We start from the raw sequence: 25,166 nt of genomic DNA on the forward strand, positions 1-25,166 counted from the left end.
ACTATATCTTTATATGACATTCCTAATTTAAAGTAAAATGTTATTTCTTCTGTCATCTCCATCTCTGCTGTAGCCCAGTCTATGGTACGGTTACAGTATTGGCCGCTGTGGCTCCCTCAACGCGTGGCCACGACATAATGATGTCGTTACCTCAACAAAATGATCTCGTGGCCACGAGAAAAATATATCGTTCCCTCAACATATGATCTCGAGGCCACGACTTTGCATCGCGTGGCCACGACATAATGATGTCGTTACCTCAACAAAATGATCTCGTGGCCACGACTTAATATGACGTTCCCACGAGATATTATGACGTTCCCACGACTTAATATCACGTTCCCACGAGTTTATATGTTGTGGCCACGACAAAAATAAGTGAACCGAACATGTCCCCTCCCGGTCACCGTACAATTCATCCTAAAAGTGTTTTTTTTTTTTTTCATCATTTATTCACTATTAGTCAAGTCACCTTTATTTATAGAGTGCTTTATACAACACAGATACAGCAAATAACGACCAATGATGCAGACTCGAACCTGTATGGCTTTTTGTTGTTGTTTGTTTGTAAAATCGCTCTGACTGATTTGTTCATGACTTGATTGACTTGATTGATTTGCTCATGACTTCATGATTCAGTTCAATCACTTTCTCAATGATCCGGTCCCAACAGTTAACAATCTACTTACTGAAAGATTATCAGTGAATAATGAATTAAATTAAACTATTTGTCGCACAAAGCTATCGTATAGCTTCAGAATACTTGGAATATTGTGCATAACCCACTTTTATGATACTTTTAGAGTAATTTTGCATCCTTTTTTAAGCTTAACAGCCCCAGTCCTTGTTCACTTTCATGATAGAAGTAATCATTTGTGTTGCATGGGAGAAAGGAAGTCATATGGGATTGGAACGACGAGAGTGAGTAAATGACAAATTGTCAATTTTAGGTTAACTATTCCTTTAATTAAAAGGTGTGAACTATGATAAACAGGCATACATTGCTAGGTTTGGGTAATGTCTTTCCCTTATGTGCTGGCAAGGACACAATGTGTTATAATTTAGATTTAGTTATGGCATAAACATATATAAGTGGGGCTAATACAACAGGGCCATTATAAACAGCCATTCCTTATGCAAAAATAATATTATGCATGAATCAAAACTGAAACAAGTGCATGTAAATCTGTTCAAAGTATAAAGTACATTCCAAATGACAGAAAATCAGTCAGAAAAGGCCAATAACTTTCTCTTTCTCACACTTTAGGGCACCATGGATATTATAAGCTTTTGCCATCCACTGTGAAATAATGGTGCACACGCTGGTCAATTAATAGCCCATTTGGCTCTGTATGACCCTTTGGAGAGCAGTGAAAGTGTGTCTTTAAATCTATGTACGTGTTGATATTATTTCATATCAGGCCTCTTCCTCTCTGGGCCGTGCAGAAATCCACCAAGCCAAATGTTAATGAGTTCCACCTGCAATGCTATACAAGTGTTCAGTGCACATTGGCACTTGTCTAAATGAACGAAACTTTTGACTTGAGTAATGTTACATGAACTACAGAGCATCTTGTGGAATGCCAATAAGTGTTAGCCTAAGGGTCTCTTCTGCATGTGATGGGGATTTCTCGCTATAAGCAGATCCGACGATTAATCCAACAAACTGTATACATGCAGCTACATATATCTGAACAGATTAAGAGACCGTTCAGTATGGGCTTTTGTGCAAGTTCAGTAAAGTACCGATTAGCTTTCTAATCTATACCCTTCTCAGCCTCTCCTTTCAGATGGACTCCTGACTGCCAGCTAGACATTTGGATCCCTGCGAAAAAAAAAAAAAACCCTGAAAAAAAATCACAATAAGTGGACGGCAGTCAGCGGTGTCACCAGTGTTGATTTGGCAGTCTTTCCCATAATGCTTTCCCTGAGATTCGTATGAGCTGGTGCTGAAAGACAGACTGTTTATTGCCCTCGTTGAAGGAAGGTTAAGTTACAGCTAAGGCCGTTTCATTAGCATTAATTCACAGTGCAAACCATCCACCCCCAGCAGGACAGTGTTGTTCCTTTAGCCCCCAAGCTGGTATTCCACTGGTCCGTAGGAGGGCGGGCTGTTCAGATTGAGTGAATGCTTGAGATCCTTGGCTGTGGTCCTTCAGGGTCTTTTTTGCATTTAGTAAGTCTTAGGCTCTTAATTGTGTGACTAAACCAATTGTTCTCTTAATTGACGCCACTTAACCTCTTCAACAGGCTCCCCTCAGGTGTGCCACAGGTGACTACCCTGAGTCCCATGCAGAACCTGATGGATAAGCTACAACGCTGAGGATTATGTTGTGAGGTGATGTCATTCCTTGAAACTGTACATTAGTGAGCTTGAATCAACCATTTTTGCTTGGCTCGTCTAATCAGACTGGTTGGTTTTGTGCCAGGTCTATAGTTATAGATTAACTACACCTCTAGTATCAAAGGGATAGTTCAACTAAAAATGAAAATTGTCATCATTTACTCACCCTGATGTCATTCCAAACAAGTTTAACTTTTTTTTTCTGTGGAACACAAAAGAGGATATTTCTAAAAATGTTTCAGCATTTTTTTTTATTCATACAATGGAAGTCAATGGGGTTCTAACTTTCTTCTAGGGAATAAAGAAATTCATACAGGTTCAGAGCAACATGAGGGTGAGCAAATGATGACAGAATTTTCATTTAGGGTGAACTATCCTTGCATAATTAGTACATAAAATAAGTAACAACCAATTCAAGTTTTTGTGGATTTATTTTATATTATTTTATGTATTGATTTTTACATAGAAATGATACAAGACCTCATCTTACTGGATGTTGCCATAATAGGCCATAATATGAATTGGCTGCTCGTAAATATGAATATTTGAATATAAACCCGCACACAGGGAAATGACCCTGTGAAATAGCAGAGGTAAAAATTCCCTCCTCAGGATTTATGACTGCTCTGGGTATAGCCAATACTTTTATTATGGTCTTTCGCCAGATATGGTCAATTGTACACGAACGCCAGGAGCAATGTGGACTATGGGGTTGCAAGTGGGAAATGTGGATGTTAAATTTCCATTTCTTTTTGTTTCTTTTTTTTTTTAACCCTCTGAAGTCATTATATTGACTGCTCCGGGTATAGCCAATACTTTTTATTATGGTCTTTCGCCAGATATGGTCAATTGTACACGAACGCCAGGAGCAATGGGGACTATGGGGTTGCAAGTGGGAAATGTGGATGTTAAATTTCCATTTCTTTTTTTTTCCTTTTTTTAACCCTCTGAAGTCATATTATATAGTTGACAAATCTCCACTTGGTTTCTGTTAGTTTCCATCACTTAATGTTACAAAGAGTGCGGCGGAGTGTCTTTGAAGAGCTTGTTCCCTTTAAATCCTCGAGCACCTGTGAAACCGCTTCTTTCACATAGTGGCATTTCAACATTAATTCCTCATTTTGATGAATTCACAGGCCCGGAGAATGCTACAGGGTGGAGGAGCTCAAGTAAGAATGTTCCAGAAAGGAACACCCTCCGATGGAACAGAAAAAAAAGCTTGCTAGCTCTGGCCAAGGTTTGTTTTCACCTGAAGCAGCCATTTGTCTTGGCGTTTGCCCAGCGCTAAACCACTGTGTATGTTTCTATGGTCTCAGCGGACCTGAGTGTGCACCACAACCACTTAATGTGGTAGGGGAACTGAAGATCTCTGTAATAATCTTGAAATTGTGAAACCACACCGTTTCCTCGCACCAAAGCTAACATCAGAAAAGCACATTTCCCTTAAATTCTAGCCATACAATACTGTAAGGAGAATGCCAGCTCATCAGCCAAACCTACAGCTAATCACACAGGGGCATAAAGAGGTACTTGACCTCATTGAGCTTGTGAGGCTTCCAAGAGACTCGGAAAAGTACCAAGCTTTAGATGAGAACAACTTAGATTTGGGCCACTTAGCACTTAAATGCAATGGTGACGGTCACAAGGATGAAGCCCTCAGGGCTGGACCTGATCTCCATGTGGATCTGATAAAATCGAGTGCGAGTTTGAGAGCTAATCTCTTGTCTTGTCGCTCACCTGCATAGCAACGAGCCTGAAGAGGCTGACGCATTCCTCGCGCCTCGTTTAAGAGAACAGGATAGAGTGGGATTAAGGGCTACTTTTGAGACAAGCCACCACACAACCGCAGAACATAAAAAAATACTGTCCAGAAAAATATGGAGCAGGGTTCTCAGGTGCTTCTCCGGGTTAGAAAGCTCTCCAGAGGGCTTCCTGGAACATAACTTGGGATTAGACTTATGTCGCTGACCTAAAGAAGGATCTGATAATTTATGGGAGGGATTTAACTGTGAGGCCACAGTTGCACAACAAGGCAGTTAGTTGCAGGAATCTTCTGTGTTGATACACTCTGATTTACTGGAAGTGGAAGCAAGGTCCAAATGTTATCACAACCATATGGAGTATAGGTTATGAATATTACGATTTAGTGTCAACGTGACCTTGGGAAAACCAACCTTGTACTTGGTTCATTGCTTTAGTGGATAATTGCATATTCAGTCCAACTTTAGACAAGTCAGAGGCCTTTTTGTTATTGCATAAAATTCAATATTTCCTGTAGTAGTTCCTGATGAGCCCAGGCTGTCTGTGTGTATGTGGGTCGGTGTATATGCACGTGTGCAACAAAATATACAGTGAGAGTCAGTAAGCAATTCAGTTCTCTTAAAAGAGTCTTCTAAGACATAACAAACAGTAAATTGTCTGTACTAAAACAAAACATTTAAAGCACGTGGGATATGGACTTTGGTACGCCTCTTTAAGCCATACTGCTGGGTGTTGTCCCAGAAGTTATATATTATTAAAAGAAACATTTGTGTTTTATGAATATGAAATATTTTTTGTAACCAGAAATGCATTTTAAAAGTCATTATATTCTATTATTATGAATTATTACATATGTTTAGCTACAGCAGGATATTCTAGCTCTCACTAAAAACGTGAATAATTTTAATATTTTATGTGCCACGACAACAAACAGTTTTTCCTCTATTAAAGTTTGTTTTGCCCCTCAGAATTTAGTGTACCTGAATACTAAGGATACAAAAGATTATGGGCTACTTGAGATGAAACGGAATAGAAACATCAAGTAAATATCACTTTTGAACAATATTTTGATTGTGCATCATGTCCAGTCTTTTTCAAATTTTATTTAGTTGTGTATTTAAGATACATAAAATGCTATGAAAGTGCCATTTTTTTGCCATTTCATTGTTGTTTCCACAGCTGTCATTTCCATGACACAATCCTATTAAAATGATTAATTTGAGATGATATTAAAATGACAATGGTGAAAATGTTCATTTATGTTTCAAAAACAAATGGCCAAACTGACAGAATTCTCCTGGATAACCACTGTTGAACATTGTTAGCACACCAATTAAACCAATGAGTGTGTGAAAAGTCTGTTTTAAGTGGGTTTATTTTCTTTAAGCCCTCAGGGCCAAAACTGACCATAGTTGAAGAAACACCCATATAAATTTTCACAAATGCAACTTTGCCGTTTGATTGCAGAAGTTTAGAGTCTGCAGTTTAGAAGATGTATGTGGATTCAGCAGTGCACAGCAACATATGTGAGCCGAGCAGGGTGGAGCTGGACCCCGGGCCGCTGATCGTGACTGGTTGGTGGGGAGAGAGGCCCTTACAAGGTGGGTCCCAGGCCTGCAGCGAGGTCCTAGGGAGTCATTTCAAATGTTGTCCATGACATAGCGCTGGGCTGATGTGTGCATGGTGTGCATGCTCCCCTTTTCTACTCACCCCGCCTGTCTCACCTCTGCTGCACTGGAAGTGGTGGAGTTTTGACAGCTGTGTTTGGATCACTCCGATGGCGGTCTGGGGGAAAAGGGCGTGTGCTTTGCTTGTGCGTGAGCTTGTGTGCACTTCGATATCAGGTGTATGTGAATTTCTGTAATTTAGACCGGTGATCTATAGGCAGGGTGGAAATGTGAAGCATATTCATGCTCATTTGTTGACATATGACCTTGAAGTTACAGTACTGCATGTTGCCCTCATCAGTGAGGCCGAAGCTTTGGGAATAAACCTGGAATGTGGGCTAAGTGGGGGCTGGCGGGCGGCTCAGCTCTTCTGGGTTGCGGGGAGCATGGTCTGGCCGGCCTCATGAGTCTCAGCTGATCCCAGCGTTAACCACAACTCTGGTGGTATCAAGGTTGGAGCGATCTCTACCATGAGCCCTATACACTCTTAAAGTGCCCCATTATGCTATTTTAAAGGTTCCTGATTTTGCTTTGGAGGTCTCCCACAACAGGTTTACATGTATCAAAGTTCAAAAAGCACTTTAATTTTCTCATAATATATATTGTACATCACCACATTTTTCATTTATTCTCAAAAGACTTGTTGGGTGAATCAGTCTCTCTAAATCCATCCTTTCTGCGAGTATACTCTGCTCTGATTGGCCAGATGGCCCAGTCTGTTGTGATTGGTCTACCGCTTATAGCACACATCGGAAACAAAACGCCCATTACCATTAACTTCAGCTCAGGAGGCTTCCTAAAGCTCAGCCATTCTACACACTGTAAAGACAGTAATGATGACATTAATTTTACCATATCAATCCGAGCACGTGTCCGATAATGACACATTGAAAGAACTAGTTATTCAACCCGAACCTCCATCGCAAGGATGACCTGAGCAGGACGTTTCTCAGTGATGCGCTTCTCAGTTTGTGGTACATTATATGAGATGTTTCAGCTGTAATTCCTCACCATCAGCATTAACAAGAGTATATCCGTCAACAAGCCCATGTTTATATTTCTAATTTATTGCTGTGCAGATGTGGGAACTGTATCAATAACGGTGCATACGTTAGCCCAGCAAGTTGATCCAAATAAATTGAGTACCGATCCATCTTTCAAGAGCAAGCTTTTGCAAATCCAACGTTGAACTCCGAGATTTGAGAAGCAGTCGTCAGTAAAATTACGTTTGAAAGCGGGTCAGTTGTTCGCGGGCGCACAACATACAACATAGGCGGACGCTATGCAAATGTATTTTTTACATTTTATGCACTTGGCAGACGCTTTTATCCAAAGCGACTTAAATTGCATTTCAAGGTACACATATACATTCTTATCAGTTCTTGCTTTCCCTGGGAATCGAACCCATGACCTTAGTGTTGCAAGCGCCAACACTCTACTGTTTGAGCTACAGGAAAGGTTTTTTCATGTGACGTAGAACCGTTATGCAATGGGATTCGAATTACAAACGACTCGTTTATGCGGTTCATAGTTAATTCTTTATTTTGGGAGACAATAACTTTATTTATCGTGCACTTTCGACTTTACAACTTTGCAGAACGTTTACATTCACAAACAGATATATTACACAACGCATGAAAGGAAATATTAATTGGAGAAAAGCCAACTTTAAAAAGAAAGGTTCCAAAAAGGGGGTTTTCCCAGCGATGTCATAGAAGAACTATAAGAACTTTTTTTTCTAAGCTAGAAATCTAGAAGTACTTAATCTTAAAGTAAAATATATATGTGTAAAATACATAATTGCGCTTTAATTGACGTCAGCCAGATGTCGGCTAAAGTGGCGAAAGAAGCATCGGGCCAATAAACTTGCTTATTTCCAGGTCAACAGAACTGAATTGAGTTGGATTTCTAGAGCTGCTTTTTCTGTGCGCTGCACATGATGCATCATATGTGTAATTGCTTTATTGTTTTTCTTGGCAAGGGGCTAGCTCTTTCACAGCTGTGAAGTTGAATAGACTAATTAAGTCAGAAGAGTTCATGGAGGAGCAAGGTGAATCACTCTTACCGCACGCCTGGCACCTGCGTACCAAACAAGCCGTGTTCCTGCAGTGTTACCGTAACAATGTTGCATGTTTTTTTCCGATAGCATGGCTCTGATGACCTCATGCGAAGCTGTAAAACCTTCACACTTTCGTAAGCTCTTTATTGCAGGCACCTTGACTCTAGTTTACCGACCAAACACCACTGCTTATCGGCAAGGCTGACACAGGAAAGACAAGCAGGAAACAATTCTGCCTTCCCAACAGGAATGCTGTGATATACCTCCTTCTTTGGAATAAGGAAAAGCTAGCTAATAATTACTCTGACCTTAGCATCATTACAGAAGATTAGCTTCATTAGACAGATGTGTGCTTTTACATCTTTAGGCCAACATAATAATAAAAAAAAGGCATGTCAGTTTCTTTTCTGTTGTTGCTTTTTAGATGTGTCCTCTGGGAAGGAAAGTGAATCAACGCTAAAGCTACTTTGTTTCTTTTTTCCTGCTGTTTTTCAGGATGGTCATAACCTTAGGTGGTTACTCTCTCGTGGTAGAATCAGGAAGCAGTTCCCTTTTTTCCCCCATTTTGCCCAAGAAGCTCATAAAAACACAGGACATCCTGTGGACTTTTAATGACACTGTGCACATTGTAATGAAATGAGTCAAATAAACACTCCCGGTCATGTCAACCAATAAACAAGCATGACCTGAGGAATGGGTGGTTTTATGTATCTTTATCATTCATCCTATTATACCAAGGGATATTAAATGGCCCACCTGGAGATATTTTCCAAGCATGCAAACATACTCAGTTTGGGTTTGAATCATCTTACCGGTTAAGTCCATTATCGGCCCATCGCTTTATTAACAATGCCAACTGCTTTAGTCTCCATCTGTGGTTGTACTTTTGTTGTCAGTGGGGTTAGGCCTATTGGTAACACTTGATCCAGGAAGACTCTGGTGTTGCCACGCCACCAGGTGGCTGATCTGTATTATTGCTCTTTTGCTAGTGTGGAATTTAAAGACAACAGATGGTGCAAAGACTTCCGAAAATGACCACAACTTATAAAATCTCTGAAGAAAAACATTTTTCCACATAAGAAGAATTGTACTTACTTTTGGATTCCCACATTTAGTTTTTTTTTATCACCAAACAAAAGCTGAGTTAAAATAAGACAGTGGTTTTACTCTTTCCTTTCCTCTTGTGTTTCTTACTATGGTGCTCATGTTTTGCCCACTGGAATATTTATAGTGCAATTCAATTGAATTATGCCAGACAATCCAGTGTTTTTAAGAGCTGCTGCTGTGCCAAGATAAGAAACTGACAGGAAAGATAAGTGTTTTGATCTTGTATTTTAATTTTCTTAAACTTTTTTTTCACAGATACAAGTCATTAGAAATTGTTCACGGAATGGGAATGGAGCGGAAATAAAGTTTTTGATTTCTAACTTAAGCATTGAATTTGTATTTATGTTAGATGCAATGAAATACTGAATAACTTCACTTGGTAGCAGACTTTGATAATGATTTGTGGTCATAATGGCTTTGATAAGAGTTTCATAGTGATAAGATGGCATAAATAGCCCTCTCATATCATATCTTTCATGCTCTGAACACATGCTCAAAATCCAACAATACACTTTCAAAAGTGATTATTACATTAATTACATTAACTTACAAGAAATTACATTAACTATTTAATAGGCATATCAGTCATTGGGTTGAGGTCAACTTGAGTCATTATATCTTGTTTATAGTCACCTTAACCTAATTGAGGCATATAGTATAGTCATATATCAAGTCTATAAAATCAATACAGATGATCATTCATATTGAAAGTGCACTTTCAGTTCTGCATTGCTATGTTATTTACGCTCAGTTAAAATGTTGTGTTATTCATATTGTTTCACATATCATACAAACTTTTTGATATTTAATCTAAATCAGTCATATTTGTGTCTGGAATTTTTCCAGAACCTATGTTTGCCATTGTGCATTTTTTGTAAAGTAAGGTTCAGAAATTTAGTCTATTTTGGTGTTGTTTTACTAATGCGTTTTATATCTCTTGCACAGGTGAGCATCACTACAGATTGGTAAGTGTATCTTTACCCACATAAAGATTGGTTCAACTTATCACACATTTTCATTAAAAGAGACATAGTTCATTGGTTCTCAACCAGGGGCCCGGGGCCCAATTGGGGGCCTCAACAAAGTTCCAAAGGGGCCTCAAGATGACTTCGAATTGCAAATATTTCTAGTTATGCCAAGCTCTAAAATATTTGATTGGGTTGAAATTGAGTGGGGGGCCTTGAAGTAATAAAGACTGATCCACTGATATAGTTAAGTGGGAAAACCCTGTTTATTTCAATGTAAATAAAAGAAATTAGTGCAGATAATGAAAAATTACATAGTTAAAATAGTCAAACAAGCAACCATTGTTGGATGCTGTTATTGACCTAAAAACAACAAAGTTATGTAAATAATTTGTCCATACACTGTAGGTGTTTTGTTATGTGTACCCATTAAAGGGTTATGGGGCCATGGCATGGATTTTTTTTATTTTTTTATTTTAATATGTTAATTGAGGCTCACTTAAAATGTTAATACAGGGGGGGGTTTTGCATAAAAAACAAATATATATGCAGAAAAATGTTTATTTTCAACCCTCATTCTAACTCTCTGTCTGAAACGATCTTTTTTTAAGGGGCAGCTTTTTTAAGGCTTGTCAGAAAACGGCCACTGTTATGATTGGCTAACGTCATTGCATAGGAAACGGTATCAATGGCCACTCGCTATTGCACGGGAGCAAGTGTTTTGAAAACATTATCCATATAAAACCGGTATTTACAGACAAATCATTTTACTTACGGTTTGTGATGCAGCTGCTGTCAGATCCAAATAGTTTTATGCGTTTTATTTCCTCACATGCAGCGTGTAGGCAAATGTCAGCCATTAAGCAACTGAATGCCAGTGGGCGGGGCCTATAATGTCATGATGTCTTGCTCTGGAGAAAGTCAAATTCAAATGTATTTGCCCGTGTGACGTCGCAAATCCCACATTATCCAAACTATCCATTTTTGGAGCTTGATTAAATAAATGCTTTGTTTATAATGAGGAGGACATTTTGAGTAACAATTCTTATCACTCGACATCTGTCACAAGTTTATAGCAGTGGCTGTTTATAATAAACTTGCATAAGTGAGCAGAGAAATCTTATCTGACACTGATAATAAAATGGCCCGTCTTCACAGTTTACGCGATTTGGATCTATTTATTCATTTTATAATGTCATTTTGTTCGTTGGATACCATCCATATTGAAAATAAATGACAGCATGCCAAAGATTGGTTCACAAAGGTAGGTCAAAGCGATAGGATAATACAACATCAGCGATCACAGACATTTGCATTCAGACAGGATTCGATATCTCAGAGGACCGTTGAGTTTTCTGAAAAACAGTAGGTAATTTGCTCTGGAATTTTTACAGAGGTTGTGTGAGAAAAACACAGACTTGGCAGATTCAGATGGGATTAAAATCGCAAAGTACATCTGTGAGACACTAATTTCTCTAAAGTCCCCTTGGAAAACTAGTCCCGTCTGTCTGAATAAGGCTAGACCTCTTATATGTCAAAAGATCAAGGCAAACTTGATTTCTCATGTCATGACCCTTTTTAAAAATGCAAACAAAATGCAGGGAAATTTTGCACTTGAAACTGCAAGTGCATCTTTTGATGCACTTTTGTAAACACAGGTGGATATGACCATAACTCTCTCGTCTGTGTAGTTAATAAAGTTATTTTTGTTACGAGTGGTTTGCATAACACCTGGTTCCATGCCAGATTTTGGGCTGGCCAGTTGCTGCGATACACAGGTCATGCACTCTCTCTCCCTCCTGCAGCGGGGCTCTTCAAGACATGATTAACGGCCGTTCTTTTTCCCACTCTCTCGTTCTTGTTCTTTCTCTCTCTTCCTGTTGGGATTCTTCCTTTTTAACCTAACATTAAGTCTGTGGCCCGTGCAACAGCACATGTGTGTTCCAAGTTCCCACAAGAAAACTGCTGGGGTTGATGAGAGAGGCGGACGGCTCGGGATGGCTGGGGTGTCGTTGGTGGGGTCCCGATCGGGGCTGTAAATTCAAGCGGGGAGGGCGAGATCCTGTAAGATGAAACCCTTCTCCCTCCGTGTATCAGCAACACAGCTCGGGCCGAGACAAGAGAGAAGAAGCAGGCAGTAAATCCATTGGAGTTCACTGATAGCACTGTTTGCACAGCCACCGCCGCCACCTTTGATCAAATCGCCGGGGGAGTGGGGGTCGTGTGTCGCTGCCAAAGGTCAGCTATATATTACGCTCCTAAAAGTGATTACTGAAATTCTTAACTGAAACCATTCTGCTGCCAGGGTGTGCCAGAAGCCCCTGCAGCGGTGTCTGGCCCGCTCGGGGGCCTCTCTGTAGCCCCGTCCGCCAGAGAAATGCTCTCTGCTTGTGTTTCCTATCAGAAGAGGAGGGCCCGAGAGAGCCACACATGGAAACCCGCTATCCAATTGCAGCGGCGGTGAGTAAAAACCCGCAGATGAGGCTTTAGAGTCAGGAAATATAAATGTGTAGCGCACTTCAAAGGGGGGAACGGCAAATTAGGCCAAGACAATAAGTGGCCTTGCATTCAAAACAGTATAAACAATGTCTGCTTTGTGTTTACTGTCCTCTTTCTCTCTTTCGCTGCGCTGGACGGGAAGAAACCGGCTGATCACTGCTATGCTGTAGGTATTGCTCAGTAAAAGGTTTTAGATGACAGCTCAATTGGCCACCTGTTTAAGTAAAGGGACGGTTCACCCAAAAATGAACTTTATGTTATCATTTACTCACCCTCGTGTCATTCCAAACCTGCCTTTTTTTCTGTTTTTGTGCATGCAATGAAAGTAAATGGGGTCCAAAACAAACAAACCTGAGACATTTGTTCCACAGAAGAAAGAACGTCATACAGGTTTGGAACGACATGAGGGTGAGTAAATCATGACAGAAGTTTCATTTTAAGGTGATGGTATTGCCTACATGACACCTGTAAGTATATGTGAAAATTTCAGCAAAATTGCAATGAGAAGACTAAAGGCCCATTCACACCAAGGACGATAAAGATAAAGATGTAGCTAGTTCTAAAAAGCATTCTCAATATTAAAGAATAGCAGAGTTCACACCCAAGCTTTAATGATAACAGCATAGAGAAACGATATCGTTGGAATCCCTTTCAGAACGATGTTATCCAGCTGATGAACCATGAAAACATTAACAGCCAATTAGATTCCATTCTGCTGTAACGAGCTTGAGCATTTAAAGCGGCAGACAAGCACACGCTTAGAATAAACAGAACGACATCGTCGATAATATAGTTTATAGCTATAACTTTATAGTTATCGCCCTTGGTGTGAATGGGTCTTAACACTCTGGACAGACTTCTACCTCAGATCCAGTGTTATTTTATATCATTGAGATATAGTTTTATTCATAATTTGAATTCGTTTTTATTTTTCTATTTTCCAATTTAATTCGAATTTTTCTTAAAGTTTTAGTAAATGTGTTGTGTGTCTTCATTTACATTTTATTATTTTAGTTTTAGTTATTTTAGTACATCAAGTTAAACTTAATGAAATTGAGAAATGTGGCTGTGGCAACTGGCTAAAAGTCACTATGAAATCATAATTGACAATTCTTTTTGGAATATTGCAATATTTATTATAAATTATTTATCTGTGCATAACATTATTGCAATATTTATAATCAATTATTTATCTGTGCCAATTATTTTTCTAAAATCCATGTGCCCTCATAATCTTTAATTAAAATAACTTACGGTCACATCTGACGTGTTTACTCGAGGGCGAGACAGCCTGTCAATCACATGAGATCGACCAATAGCAAACCACAACCATCAATTTCCGATAGACAAAATCAAGTCCTGCCCTACATTTTTTCTTGTCCAAGAAGTTTCCCTCGGATATACGTCACAATATAGGGAAGAAAAGACTATTGCAACTTTAAAAATGATATTTTTTTATATATATTTTTAAGATTTGAGTTAAGGCTTCTTTTATTTCAAGTAATGAAACTGTTTTTATGATCAAACTTCAATTACAACAGTTTCTGATGGTAATATCTTTAGATAAATCTGAACTTCCACAGCATTCTTTCCATAGCTGCCAAAATGTTGCCATCATGGGATAAACAGGAGAAATGTAAAGTCAAGCTCAATGAAACTTTATACATGTTCGCTGATCATTAAACCTAAGATTGCCTCGTGTTATCTTTGGCAGACCTCGGCTTGGCACTTAAATTAAAAGGGATGATGTATTTCCTCATATGTAATTTGCAGTGGGCTACTGAGAGAAGAAAAGGGAAAGAGAGAGAGGGACGGACGGAGAAAGTATGATGCCTGTTTGACCGGCAGGCGCATGCCAGAAATAACAGAGTGAACCTTGCTCTAGAGTCTCATTAGCTGGTGGAAAACAGTTCCCTGGAGGCACAACAGGGTGTAAATACATTTAAACCTTCTCAGACCTGAGGCAGACCTCTGCCAATTTTGTCTTTACTCATTCTCAGAGTGAGCGAGATGCACACCCATGCAGATGTAGACTGTAAGCTCCACGAGAGCTGAACCCTGGGTTTTAAGTCTCATAAATTCAGGCAAAAAATAATAATTCTGTCGCTTTTAGCATACACCCTGAGAAAGCTAAAAAGCTGTATTCTAGAAAATCTGATATGTGTTTGTGTCTTTTCTTGATTTGATGACAAAACTAAAATTATTACAGAGCTCTAGGATTGAAATTTTCTTTTGTTGTTAGTGTGCTCTGTGAAATTTCAAAATCAGGGTTATGCAATTTGTCATTTTAAATCTCTGACAAAAATTATAAAAAAAATTCATCTAAAACATTGAGATTTCCAGACTGTTCTCTTCAGTTAATGTTAAGAGGTTTCTGTTTTCATTACACTAATATAACATGTATATTTTCCTTTTTATGAGAGATTTTTGGAAGTGCATGCTGAATTTTTTATTTAATTGGAATATAAATTACAGAATCTTTAACTTAATTGAAATATAAATACATTTTTGATTGGGATAAAGAGTCTGGCTTCAACAAACCAATAAAACTGGAAGGATTTGGTTTTGATATTATTAAGTCTAAATTAGGTTAATGCCTAAAACAGGACTTGAAATTCAAATAAAACAGATTCAAACTGGCATTAAATGATTTTAGAATTAGGTGTGAATAAGTTGGCATCAGTATTAGGTTTGGGTTGTGGTTATAGTTGGTATACTTTTACTTGCACAGATATTTAGATAGATATATCAGGAAAAAAAAGCAGCTCAATGCGTCACAACTCACATGTGTGCCAAGTACTGCACCTCAATATCTTAATAGGACTACTTTAACATTGGTTTTCATTGGCAAAGACTGTTATTGTCTTATGCATCAGGCTAGGAAAATGCATACATTTTTTAAAAATCTATACATGATAGATGATGTAATTAGAGGTTTATCATTAGGCATCTAGGCTTGCCCAGAAGAGGGCAGTGGTGTGTTGGTAAAAGCACAGCAGAAAAAGGGTTTCTGTAATACTGTATTAGACTTTAACTTTTGGAAAAGAGCTAATAAGGCAAGTACATCGTCTGTTGACTATCACTGTCCAGGGAGCAGTACACTTGTGTCCGATTTCACAGAGAAGGCTTAAACTAGTCCCAGACTAAAATGCATATTTGAGCTGTCTTAACTTAAAGCAACTTGCACTGGCATACCTTACAATATACCAGTGCTATTTTGTATCAAGATGCACAACAGTAGTTTTTTTTTTCTTCTAGGCACATTTATAAAAGATACTTAAATGCCCTCATTTAACTAAGGTCCAATCCTGGCTTAATCTAAACCCTTTTTGTGAAACCACTTTATTTATTGCCCCTTTTCCTTAAATTAGAAATTATTCAAAAGTTGAAACACTCAAAATTCATCCTGTTTGAAAATTTGAATTTGAACATTGTATTACCATGAAAACAGTTTTTAAAACCTTTTAGCAGGCTCCATTTTTGTGATATCAACTTAAAATTTTGGAATACAACTTAGTTAGACATGGCTTTGATTTTCTAGCAATTATTGAGTCCAAATCTTGTGAGATATATATTTTGTATAAAATAAATTCAGTACGTTTGCTTTACAGTCAATTTTTATAACTTATTTTGAATTACAACCATTTAAGTTCAGATCTGTAACTTAACAGGTTCAGTTATTTAAGCTGTTCAAAATAATACTGTTTATGTACAAACATGATCAACCTTTATTGGCAGTAACAAAATACACAATGAAGAGTGAAATCACACCATGAAACGGTTTAACTTATTTATAGCACTCTGGCATTGCTATTGGCATAATGTCAATATAAAAATGAGATACTCTGACAGTATTTTCAGATATACTGAGCATCATGTCGAGTGCTGGGCGAGGAAGGCTCTTATTCTCTGCAGCAGCTCCTTCTTTACACTGTCAGGCACCAGGGCTGATGAACATAAGAGAGTAATAATTAACGATATTCATTTTTTCATCTTTGGCGGTACTTGTTAACACCCAAATGGTATCAATAATAATGATTAAAAAATGTGTGATGTGATGTGTGTGTGATGTAGTTAAATGGGTTAGTTCACCCAAAACTGAAAATTATCTCATAATTTACTCACCCTCAAGCCAACCTAGGTGTATATGACTTTCTTCTTTCAGCCAAACACTATCAGTTATACTGACTCTTCCAAGCTTTATAATGGAAGTAAATAGAGCCTGAGTTTTTTAAGTTCCAAAAAGTGCATCCATCCATCATAAAAGTAATCCATACGGCTCCAGTGGGTTAATAAAGGCCTTCTGAAGCAAAGTGATGCGTTTTTCGTAAGAAAAATATACATAATTATACTTTATAAACTGTAATTAGAGCCTTTTGGCAACCACCATTTTTTTGCCCAGCCCTATTTGTTTGAACCCTGAGAGGCATCTACTCACCTAAGCTTACGCTACTCCAACATCATACATGGGGTCAGAGGTCACTCTTCCACCAGAACTCGACTCGCGTACGGCCGTTACCGGAAGCCAGTGATTATAGTTTATAAAGTTATAAATATGGATATTTTTCTAACAAAAATGCATGGCTTCTCTTCAGAAGGCCGTTATTAACCCCCTGGAGCCGAATGAATTACTTTTATGATGGATGGACGGATGATGGATGGATGCACTTTTTGGAGCTTCAAAAACTCAGGCTCTATTCACTCCCATTATAAAGCTCAGAAGAGCCAGGATATTTTTTAATATAACTCTGATTGTGATTGGCTGAAAAAAGAAAGTCATACACACTAAGCACAGGTGAGCAAATTATGGGATAATGTTAATTTCAGCCTACCTCTTCCTTTAGGGGTAACGCCAGCAACCAAGTCCTCTACAGTAACATTCTCTATTCCTTTCTCCTTGATCACCTCTGCAAAGCAATGACGATGCTGCTTTAAAAAAACACCATGGAACATATGCAATGATTTGAGAGAGATCAGACTAGCGTTCCTACCTTTGCAGAGTGCTTTGAGCTGATCTCTCCAGCCACACTCGATGAGCTTGGCTCGAAGCAACTCCTTTAACCTGATCAAAAACCAAAGCAAAGACAATGAGATTAACAGATGAAATGAGATGGGATACGCCTAAAAACATAGTGAGTTCTCTAATCTCTACCTAGAAAACATTTCTACAATAAATGCTGTCTACAGGGTTCTCACAGCTTTCAACCAATGAATTTCCACGACCTTTCCAGTCATTTGTGACTACTCACAAAGAGCAATTTGTAGCCAAACCAAATACAGTAGAGTAAAATGTCTAAAACTTTTCTGAAATGACTTAGATTTCATAAACTCAAGGAACGTGTGTCCAGGTAGGCAAATCACTAGTGTTTGAGACTATGATGCCCAAAAACGTTGTACAAGTACGTAACTTACTAGGTTTTAGCTCATGAAGGAACATGAGGATTATAGGCACTTACCTCTCCCTCTCACCCATTTCAATTAACTTCTGGTTTATGGCGGCCCTCATTTGTGATTCTTTACTCATATTAATCTGAAATAAGAAGTAAAGATGATGAAACGTGACGTGATATCGAGCTCATAGATAGTGCCAGAGACAAAGGTTGTGCCCACTCACAAAACACATTTCACGTCTCATTTTTACATTACGCATAACCAAACAAGACATCTAGCCGGATTTTTGAAAGAAAAGAAAAAGACATTTCATCAGATGCACTAATTTGCATTTTTGGTGTTTTGTTAACGAACACTGGTGGACTGTTTTATAGTCCGTTACAGAGGCAGCATATCAGGTTATTGTTGTTGCAATTATAACTTAATATTGTTTTATAAACGTACCAAATACTGACGAAAATAAGCATAATGTTGTCATCGGCGTGTATGCGGACCTCTCTTTGCTGTTGTTTAGCCGGCCGTTCCGCACACCGTTTATCTTCCCCACAGAAACACGATGATCGGCGGAAGGTTCCTTCCTATTTATGGTTCCTATACAGTTTCAATGTGTATGGCGTTCTAAACTTGTATGATTTACCCCAAATAAAACCCGGGTCCTACATGTTTTTGAATACATGCTAAACTTCTCTAACATTTTAACTGTCTTTAAAATAGTGTGCTTGTAATAGTTAAAAATACGCCGTTGTCTACACACATGTGGAGAAAGAGCGAAGCTGTCTTGTACCATGTTTTCACAAGACGGCATTTTGAGACATTCGGTCATATTATTCAATTAATCTATTTAAGTGTAATCTATTCATCATAGCTATTCATTGATCTTACATGCCACTAGGAGCAATCCATGGTTTTAGGCCTGTCTGAACCTAAATACCACACGTCACGCATGAACTTAAGGTAAACTTTTCTGAAGGTTGAATTACGCTTATTTTAATGTAATATTACACGCATTGATACGAAATTAATATTTACATTTTCTTTCCTTTTTATGAAGGTATCTTGTACCACAAGATGGCGATGTGTCATAGAGAATGCATTACAAAATCCACTGTTTTCTCAAGGGTGTCTGCTTCTGATTAGATCAGGTAAGAATTGAGAATACAAATTGGAATATCATGTGATGCCTCAAATATGTAAAATAGCACTGAGTTATGCAGCCGTAGAAGAAAGATATAAGCTTTGCTCATACATTTTCCAAACTGCATGTGATAAGATGTATTAGGTGAGACCAAAGATGATTGAGCACTCATGAATGAACCAGAGTTATGTTCAATATGTTGGCAGAGAATTGGTGATGAGGTCTGTATTTAGGGTCTGTTTCATCTGCCATGTCACTTAGGACGAAAACGCAAAGCTTTCTGGTAGCTTGAAGAGGAAGTTTTAAAGTTTATCCCAAAACGAATACTCTGCCATTATTTCTCACCCTCATGTCATCCACTTTTATTCACATTATTCTAAAGGGTCATTTTAATGATGGTCACTCTTTATTATGCAGCTACAATGAATGGAAACTGGAGCTGTCAAGCTTCAAATAGCATGCAAAAAAAAAAAAAAAAAAAAAAAACATCATGAATGTATCACAAACATAATCCATCACTTTTTGTGTTCAACACGATGAGTAAATGATGCCTGAATTTTCCTTTTTTTTTTTTTTTGGTGAACTATTCCTTTAAGTTATCATCCTGTGTAGGAAACTACTGTTGCAAACCACCTTCAGAGAAGACAACACCACAGACACATATTGTTTAAATCCCCAAGAAGTGTTTCCTTCTCTATGGTGGTTTTCTGCTTCCATGCACTTGATTCACAGAATAACTATTTCTGGGAAAGCAGCAGCCAGAAGCCTTTCAGTGAGGCAGAAGAATTCATCCTAACTGTCTGTTTGATGCAGGCAGAACACCTGTGAGTAAGTCTCAGGTAGAACATTTTATTTCACTGATACATATTGTTTAGTCTGGACTATTTATGCCAAGTCGAACTTGTGAAAACGAATAACTATGCACATTTAAAAAAAAAGGTTGGGGTCAGTAAGAAAGTAATTATTTTATTCAGGTAATAAGCATTACATTGATCAAAAAGTACAGTAAAGACATTGTTTGAAAAAGTTATAGTTTAAATTAACGCTGTTCTTTTGAGCTTTCTATTCATCAAATAATCTTTGAAAAACATATAACGGTTTCCACAAAAATAGCAAAGATATTATTTATAACAAATATACATTTTAAGTCAGAAAGGTCTGAAACATATACTTGACATCAGTTCTTGCTCTTTAAGTCTGCTTTATAATTACAGATCTTAAATACGACTGATATTTGAAGCAGACAGGTGTAGCTGACTTCCTCAGTTCTAGGACCAAACGTCTGGTGGTTAGACAAAAAGTATTACAATTATCTAAATTATATAATTTCCACCCACATCAGCTAATTAAACCATGGGGGTGTCATAAACTGCTAAAACGTGTGACATTGTACTTTTTAAGGGGTCTTATTATGCTTGATTTGCAGACCCCATGACAGTCTATTACCGTGGATTTTCTCGTCTCTAGTTTAATTAAACACTCTACTGAGCTTTTAGATGCCTCATGAATTTTAATTGCCTTTGATTTACTGATTTCTAAGCATTATAAGCTCTGGGCTGAATGGGCTAGGGTTCATAACGTTTGCCGTTAACACCTTTCCAGACATTGTGTGTTGATTTTTATTGATACTGACCGGTAAGTGTTTTAAAGTCATGAACTGAGGCTATACGATTGAGGGGTGAGTGAGCACTCAAGTGGAAACGTCCTGGTCTGACAGAGCGATTGATGGGTTACAAGGTCTGTTATAGAGTCAGTGTCTCTTTAAACAAGAGAAGAGAGGTCTCCTTTCAGCTTAACTTAAAACTTTTTGTGCAATTATAAGTTTCGAAATAAACAATTAACTGTTGAAATATGAGGTGCAGAACATAATCTGACAGTTTTGTTGATGTGCTGAGATATAAATTTATAATTAAGCATCAAAGTTGTGTAAGTGATAGGAGGTGAGCAGTCAAAACATAATCTTTTCCCTCGGCTTGATATGTTTTTATCCTCTTTTGCCTGTTTCTCGCTCATTTTTATCATTCACTGTCCATTGAAATTAAGAGCAGATGAGACATGCCGAGGAATGTACCTGAATATTCGAGATTCTCCTTGGATGAACAGTATCGTCTTTAAACCAAAAACGGGCTTTAATGGCTTACAGGAAAACCATAAATGTTAAGCCTTAGGAAAATGTCATATTGGTCATAGGCCTTTTTAAAGGGTTAGAGGTATCATTAAAACAGCTTAATTGTTTCTGGAAGTTTCTCCAGGTGGTGTTTTATGGAAGGGGACATGGTGATTCACAATCTCTCTCCTCCACAGCCTTGTGCGGCACTTGATCTGCCACTTACAGCTGCTAATGCCTGGCAACTTCACAGCCGCCATTTAATTCGTCATGATCCAGGGCCATTTGCCTTTGTTATATAATTTAAACGTCAGAGTGAAAGACGCAGAAGAAATCGTGATCTTGCTTGGCATTATTCAGAAAACATCACCATTGCATGCTGACTAATACTGTTTAAGTGTATCAGATGTAAAGAGAACCTTCCTGCCATTAAGATATTTGGTTATTAATAGTAACAATCTATCAATATGTGCAGTATAAATGCATCCAGAGCACATAGTAATTGGACCATTCTGTTTAAGCCCACTGCATTTATCCTTTTTTTGTCAGCAGCCCCTGGTTGCTGGCTCCTAATCTTTGTTGAAAAGCTCCTTAAAGTGTGATATTTTTATTTATATATTTGATTTGATTTTATATTTGCATTTCTACTATGTTGTTATTAATTGTTAAGTTTAGATGGGTAGGATTAAGGGATGCAGAATATGTTCATGCAGAATATGCATGCTAATAAGTTAATAGTGAGAATTGGACCCTAATCTATAGTATTACCAAAATGATAAATAAATATAAATTAAAACTAAATCAAATTTATTAAAAAAATGAATAAAATGACAAAAGCACATAGGCTAATTTAAAACGAAAACTGCTAATTCAAAATATTAATAAACACTCTTAATATTATATAAATAATACTAAAATAACATTTAATCAGCGTTGTCATGATGCCATTTCCTGTGGATCCAAATCAATTAGTCATATGGCATTTACAGAATAGGTTAAAAATTTTTTTTTCCCAATACTAAGTGCCTGTTAGCAAAGATGACAGCAAGAAATTGCTTTGATCAATTATTGAGATGAATGGAAATGCTGAATTTCCAGGTATTCCTTCCATATGGCTGTTTGGGAAACCTTTTTGGAAACAGACATTATTTTTTCTCATGGTGCACAAATTGCTTACAACAGCTTTTAAATGTGTTCATTTAACCATCGTAATGCATAAGAAATTCCACTTTTGTCATTCACGACCCAGCAGCTGCTGCACGTCGAATCACTAATCACAAAAGTGCGATTAGAAAACTGAAATAAATGAGTCTTTCTTCTTGTGCTCATTACCTGATGGCATTGTAGAGATCTTCTCTTGAGTGAGATAGCGATCGCTATCAGACAGCCTGAAGATTTAGGGCTCAGGTGGGAACGTTGAAGTGTGGAGGATGCGTCCCTCTCATCAGCGACACTCGTTTGCTTCAGCTTTAATCAGTGACAAACCGGTTTGGTGCAAAAACCACTCGATGAGGAACAGAGCATGCGGAGGCATTCATTTGATGATTATGCATAAGCTGCTTTGGGAAATTGGTGATTGTGCCATTGATGAAATCTTGTTTGAGATGCAGCGGTAAAGAACTTCTCTTGAGAGAAGATGCACTGTGTACTCAAGCCTGGCATCAGGGCTGTCACTGACCGTCAATAATTAACAGGGAATCAGCATGCTTTCCATAACCCTGCTACCCCAGGGTAACTCCATCGCATAATTCCTCCATTTCCACATGCAATCTTGACCTCAACAGTACCATAACATGTTGTAAGCTCCACATCTATACTTAGCAGCTAATCTCAGTGGCACAAATGGGTTTCCCTCAGAGAGCACCCTCAGAGACACACACTTGCTTAAGTTACAGTCATTGCTTTGATTCTCTCGGCCACCTGCAGCTCTGCAGTGTCGTTGCATGTTTAATGAAGTAGTCCGACGCTGAATTTGAAATAAGGCACTCTGTTGTGGCCGATAGAAATGCTGCAAATAAATCCTGAGATGACAAACATCAGTGCGGCAAAGAGGGAATTTATGAGGTCAGCTTGCACCTCGAGTAGTTAATCACATGGAGGGCTATTTTAAACACATTCAGCATCAGCACCGCAGCTTAGGGCTTCAATATAGCAGATGTGTTCAAAGTAAAATTGAGGTGAGAGCTTTTTTAGGTCTTTGTTTGTTTCCTCTGCCAGTATCAGTCAATATGTTCACTGTCTCTGTGGTGTCGGAGTTGCTGAACTGCAATTGATGATGTGGGTGATGATAGACTCATTTTCTTTCTGCCTTTTTTCTCCAGCTATTATTCATTTTTTGGTTGCTTGTGTACTTTTTCCAGTCACGTCTACACAATGTATAAACAACAATTACACTTCTAGGACACAGAGAAATCCCTGCTCTTGTTATATGATGATTATTGCCTTGTAGTAGCTTCAATGTTGAGAGTAAATTAAAAGTAGCTTTTACAGCTTTTTGTTTATTCATTAAAGGAGAACTCCGGTCAATTTTAACATTGAGCTAATTTTTTTTGTACATTTGGAGTGCTGTCAATACAGAGAACAACGACAAAAATCAGTGTTGCCTACACCGAGTTATTCTATTTTTAAAATTTGCACCCTGTTGACTTCAATGGGGCAAGTTTTAAACCTGCTTTTAGCTGGTTTAGTTACCTATGATCACGCGCGTGAACTCGGCAATCGACTACTTTGGACCGAAAACAGGATGTAAACATAGGTATTTGCGCTGGCTTAAATAACATCATTTTTATACATATCTTTCACATCTACTGCAGTCAGATTCACTCGTGTTCACTCTGAAGGAATCACTGAAGTCAACAGGGTGCAAATTTTAAAAATAGAATAACTCGGTATAGGCAACACCGATTTTTGTCGTTGTTCTCTGTATTGACAGCACTCCAAATGTACAAAAAAATTAGCTCAATGTTAAAATTGACCGGAGTTCTCCTTTAAGTAAAGGTTTAGTGCATCAAAATACTACCTTGCTGTTTTATTGTATCCTATATTTCAAATTCAGTGTTATAAAGTTACATTTTTCTTGGAATTGGTTTGATCAGATAGTTTGTGTAAAAAAGCAATTCGACCCCAGTCTCTAGGCTTCATCTTGCTACTTTTTGTAGTGTATTTATTTTTGAAGACCCCCTGTGGTGAAAATCAAGCTTTTAATGTTGTTTATATGTCTATGCGGTGTTTTTAATATGCTTTAAGACAAACCATGTGCAAATTAAGTCAGCACCATTGCTGAATATTTTCTACTTAAAACTGCAGTGAACCAAAGACAAAAATGCAGTTTGAAATCTCAACAAACTGACGTCACAAACTGCCTTGTAACCAATCACGTCAACGTATGATCATTAACGACTGGCTCTCTGGGGCCTCATTTATAACCGTTGTGTACGCACAAAACAGGCCCTGAAAAAGGCATAAGTTGTAATTTATAAAAACAAACTTGACAGGAAAATGTGCGCACCTGCACGCAAACTCTGACCCATGCGTACGAACATTTTGGAGACGGAGCAGTTTGGCGACACCGATGTTGAGCTGGAGTTAAATGTCTTTAAATATTTGCGTGCAAATAATGCACAACAAGGCCTATCTGTTTCCATTAAAAATATAAATCAATTAAAAATACTATTTGGTCAGTGGAAAAGATTGAGAAAAACTTTATCTGAAATGTATTTTACACTATTTGATTTATTAATTCAAAAACAAGGCAAGGATAGGCTACTAAATTATTTTTATCAATGCAATGTGACGGCACATCCATATCTCATATTTTCCTAATGTCTTGTACCGTTAAATGTGGTATCACTTGGATGAATATGCATATGCAAATTATATGCAGATGAGGATATGCATAGTAAAACTAGGCATTGTAAGCTCCATATATGGTTATTTCGGGGAGGAGATGCATGTGCACACAATGTTTCGCTGACTGGGATTTATAAAGGGAATTTTGCGCAGGTTCTGGCGTACGTATGGTTTCATAAGTCTGAATATTTTTTGCCGTACGCCATTTTTGGCTTTCGAGCGCACGTACACTTTTAGTAAGGATCCTACGCACAGTTTTATAAATGAGACCCCTGAGCTGGT

At 38.0% G+C, this 25,166-nt stretch overlaps 2 protein-coding genes across 10 annotated transcripts in view; one reads left to right on the forward strand and one right to left on the reverse strand.

The window, feature by feature from the left end:
• Positions 1-10,537: 10,537 nt before the first annotated feature.
• tmem74 (transmembrane protein 74) overlaps positions 10,538-25,166 on the forward strand; it is a 78,064-nt gene continuing 63,435 nt past the window's right edge. For 3 of the 8 annotated variants that reach the window (XM_081387874.1, XM_081387872.1, XM_081387876.1), the window contains exons 1-2: positions 10,538-12,363; positions 18,845-18,935. The gene's annotated coding sequence lies outside the window, so the exon portion shown is untranslated. Of the gene's footprint in view, positions 12,364-12,544; positions 12,569-12,651; positions 12,811-18,844; positions 18,936-19,647; positions 19,768-25,166 lie in introns of those variants that run through there. The other 5 variants (XM_081387875.1, XM_081387877.1, XM_081387878.1 and 2 more) reach the window with 5 other exon arrangements.
• Positions 15,780-18,809, reverse strand: eny2 (ENY2 transcription and export complex 2 subunit). 2 transcript variants are annotated; one of them, XM_081388517.1, is made up of 5 exons: positions 18,238-18,809; positions 17,859-17,932; positions 17,394-17,464; positions 17,235-17,309; positions 15,780-16,349 (listed from the first exon to the last, which is right to left on the reverse strand). In XM_081388517.1, exons 2-5 carry the CDS (start codon positions 17,924-17,926, stop codon positions 16,276-16,278), a joined length of 288 nt encoding a protein of 95 aa, XP_081244643.1. In that variant the 5' UTR covers positions 17,927-17,932; positions 18,238-18,809; the 3' UTR covers positions 15,780-16,275. The 2 variants fall into 2 exon arrangements, with proteins under 2 accessions (XP_081244643.1, XP_081244642.1); XM_081388516.1 differs by having other exon boundaries at positions 16,110-16,349; positions 18,249-18,281.

This window comes from Scardinius erythrophthalmus (assembly GCF_964197995.2).
Source record: "Scardinius erythrophthalmus genome assembly, chromosome: 16".
Taxonomy (NCBI): domain Eukaryota; kingdom Metazoa; phylum Chordata; class Actinopteri; order Cypriniformes; family Leuciscidae; genus Scardinius; species Scardinius erythrophthalmus.

Bases quoted from the DNA above. Each gene is read 5' to 3' on its own strand.
- eny2 (XM_081388516.1), bottom strand. The intron at 17,465-17,858 runs GTAAGTGCCTAT...GTTTTTGATCAG, and splicing joins GAAATGGGTGAGAGGGAGAG to GTTAAAGGAGTTGCTTCGAG. The intron at 16,350-17,234 runs GTAGGCTGAAAT...TATGTTCATCAG, and splicing joins CGTTACCCCTAAAGGAAGAG to CCCTGGTGCCTGACAGTGTA.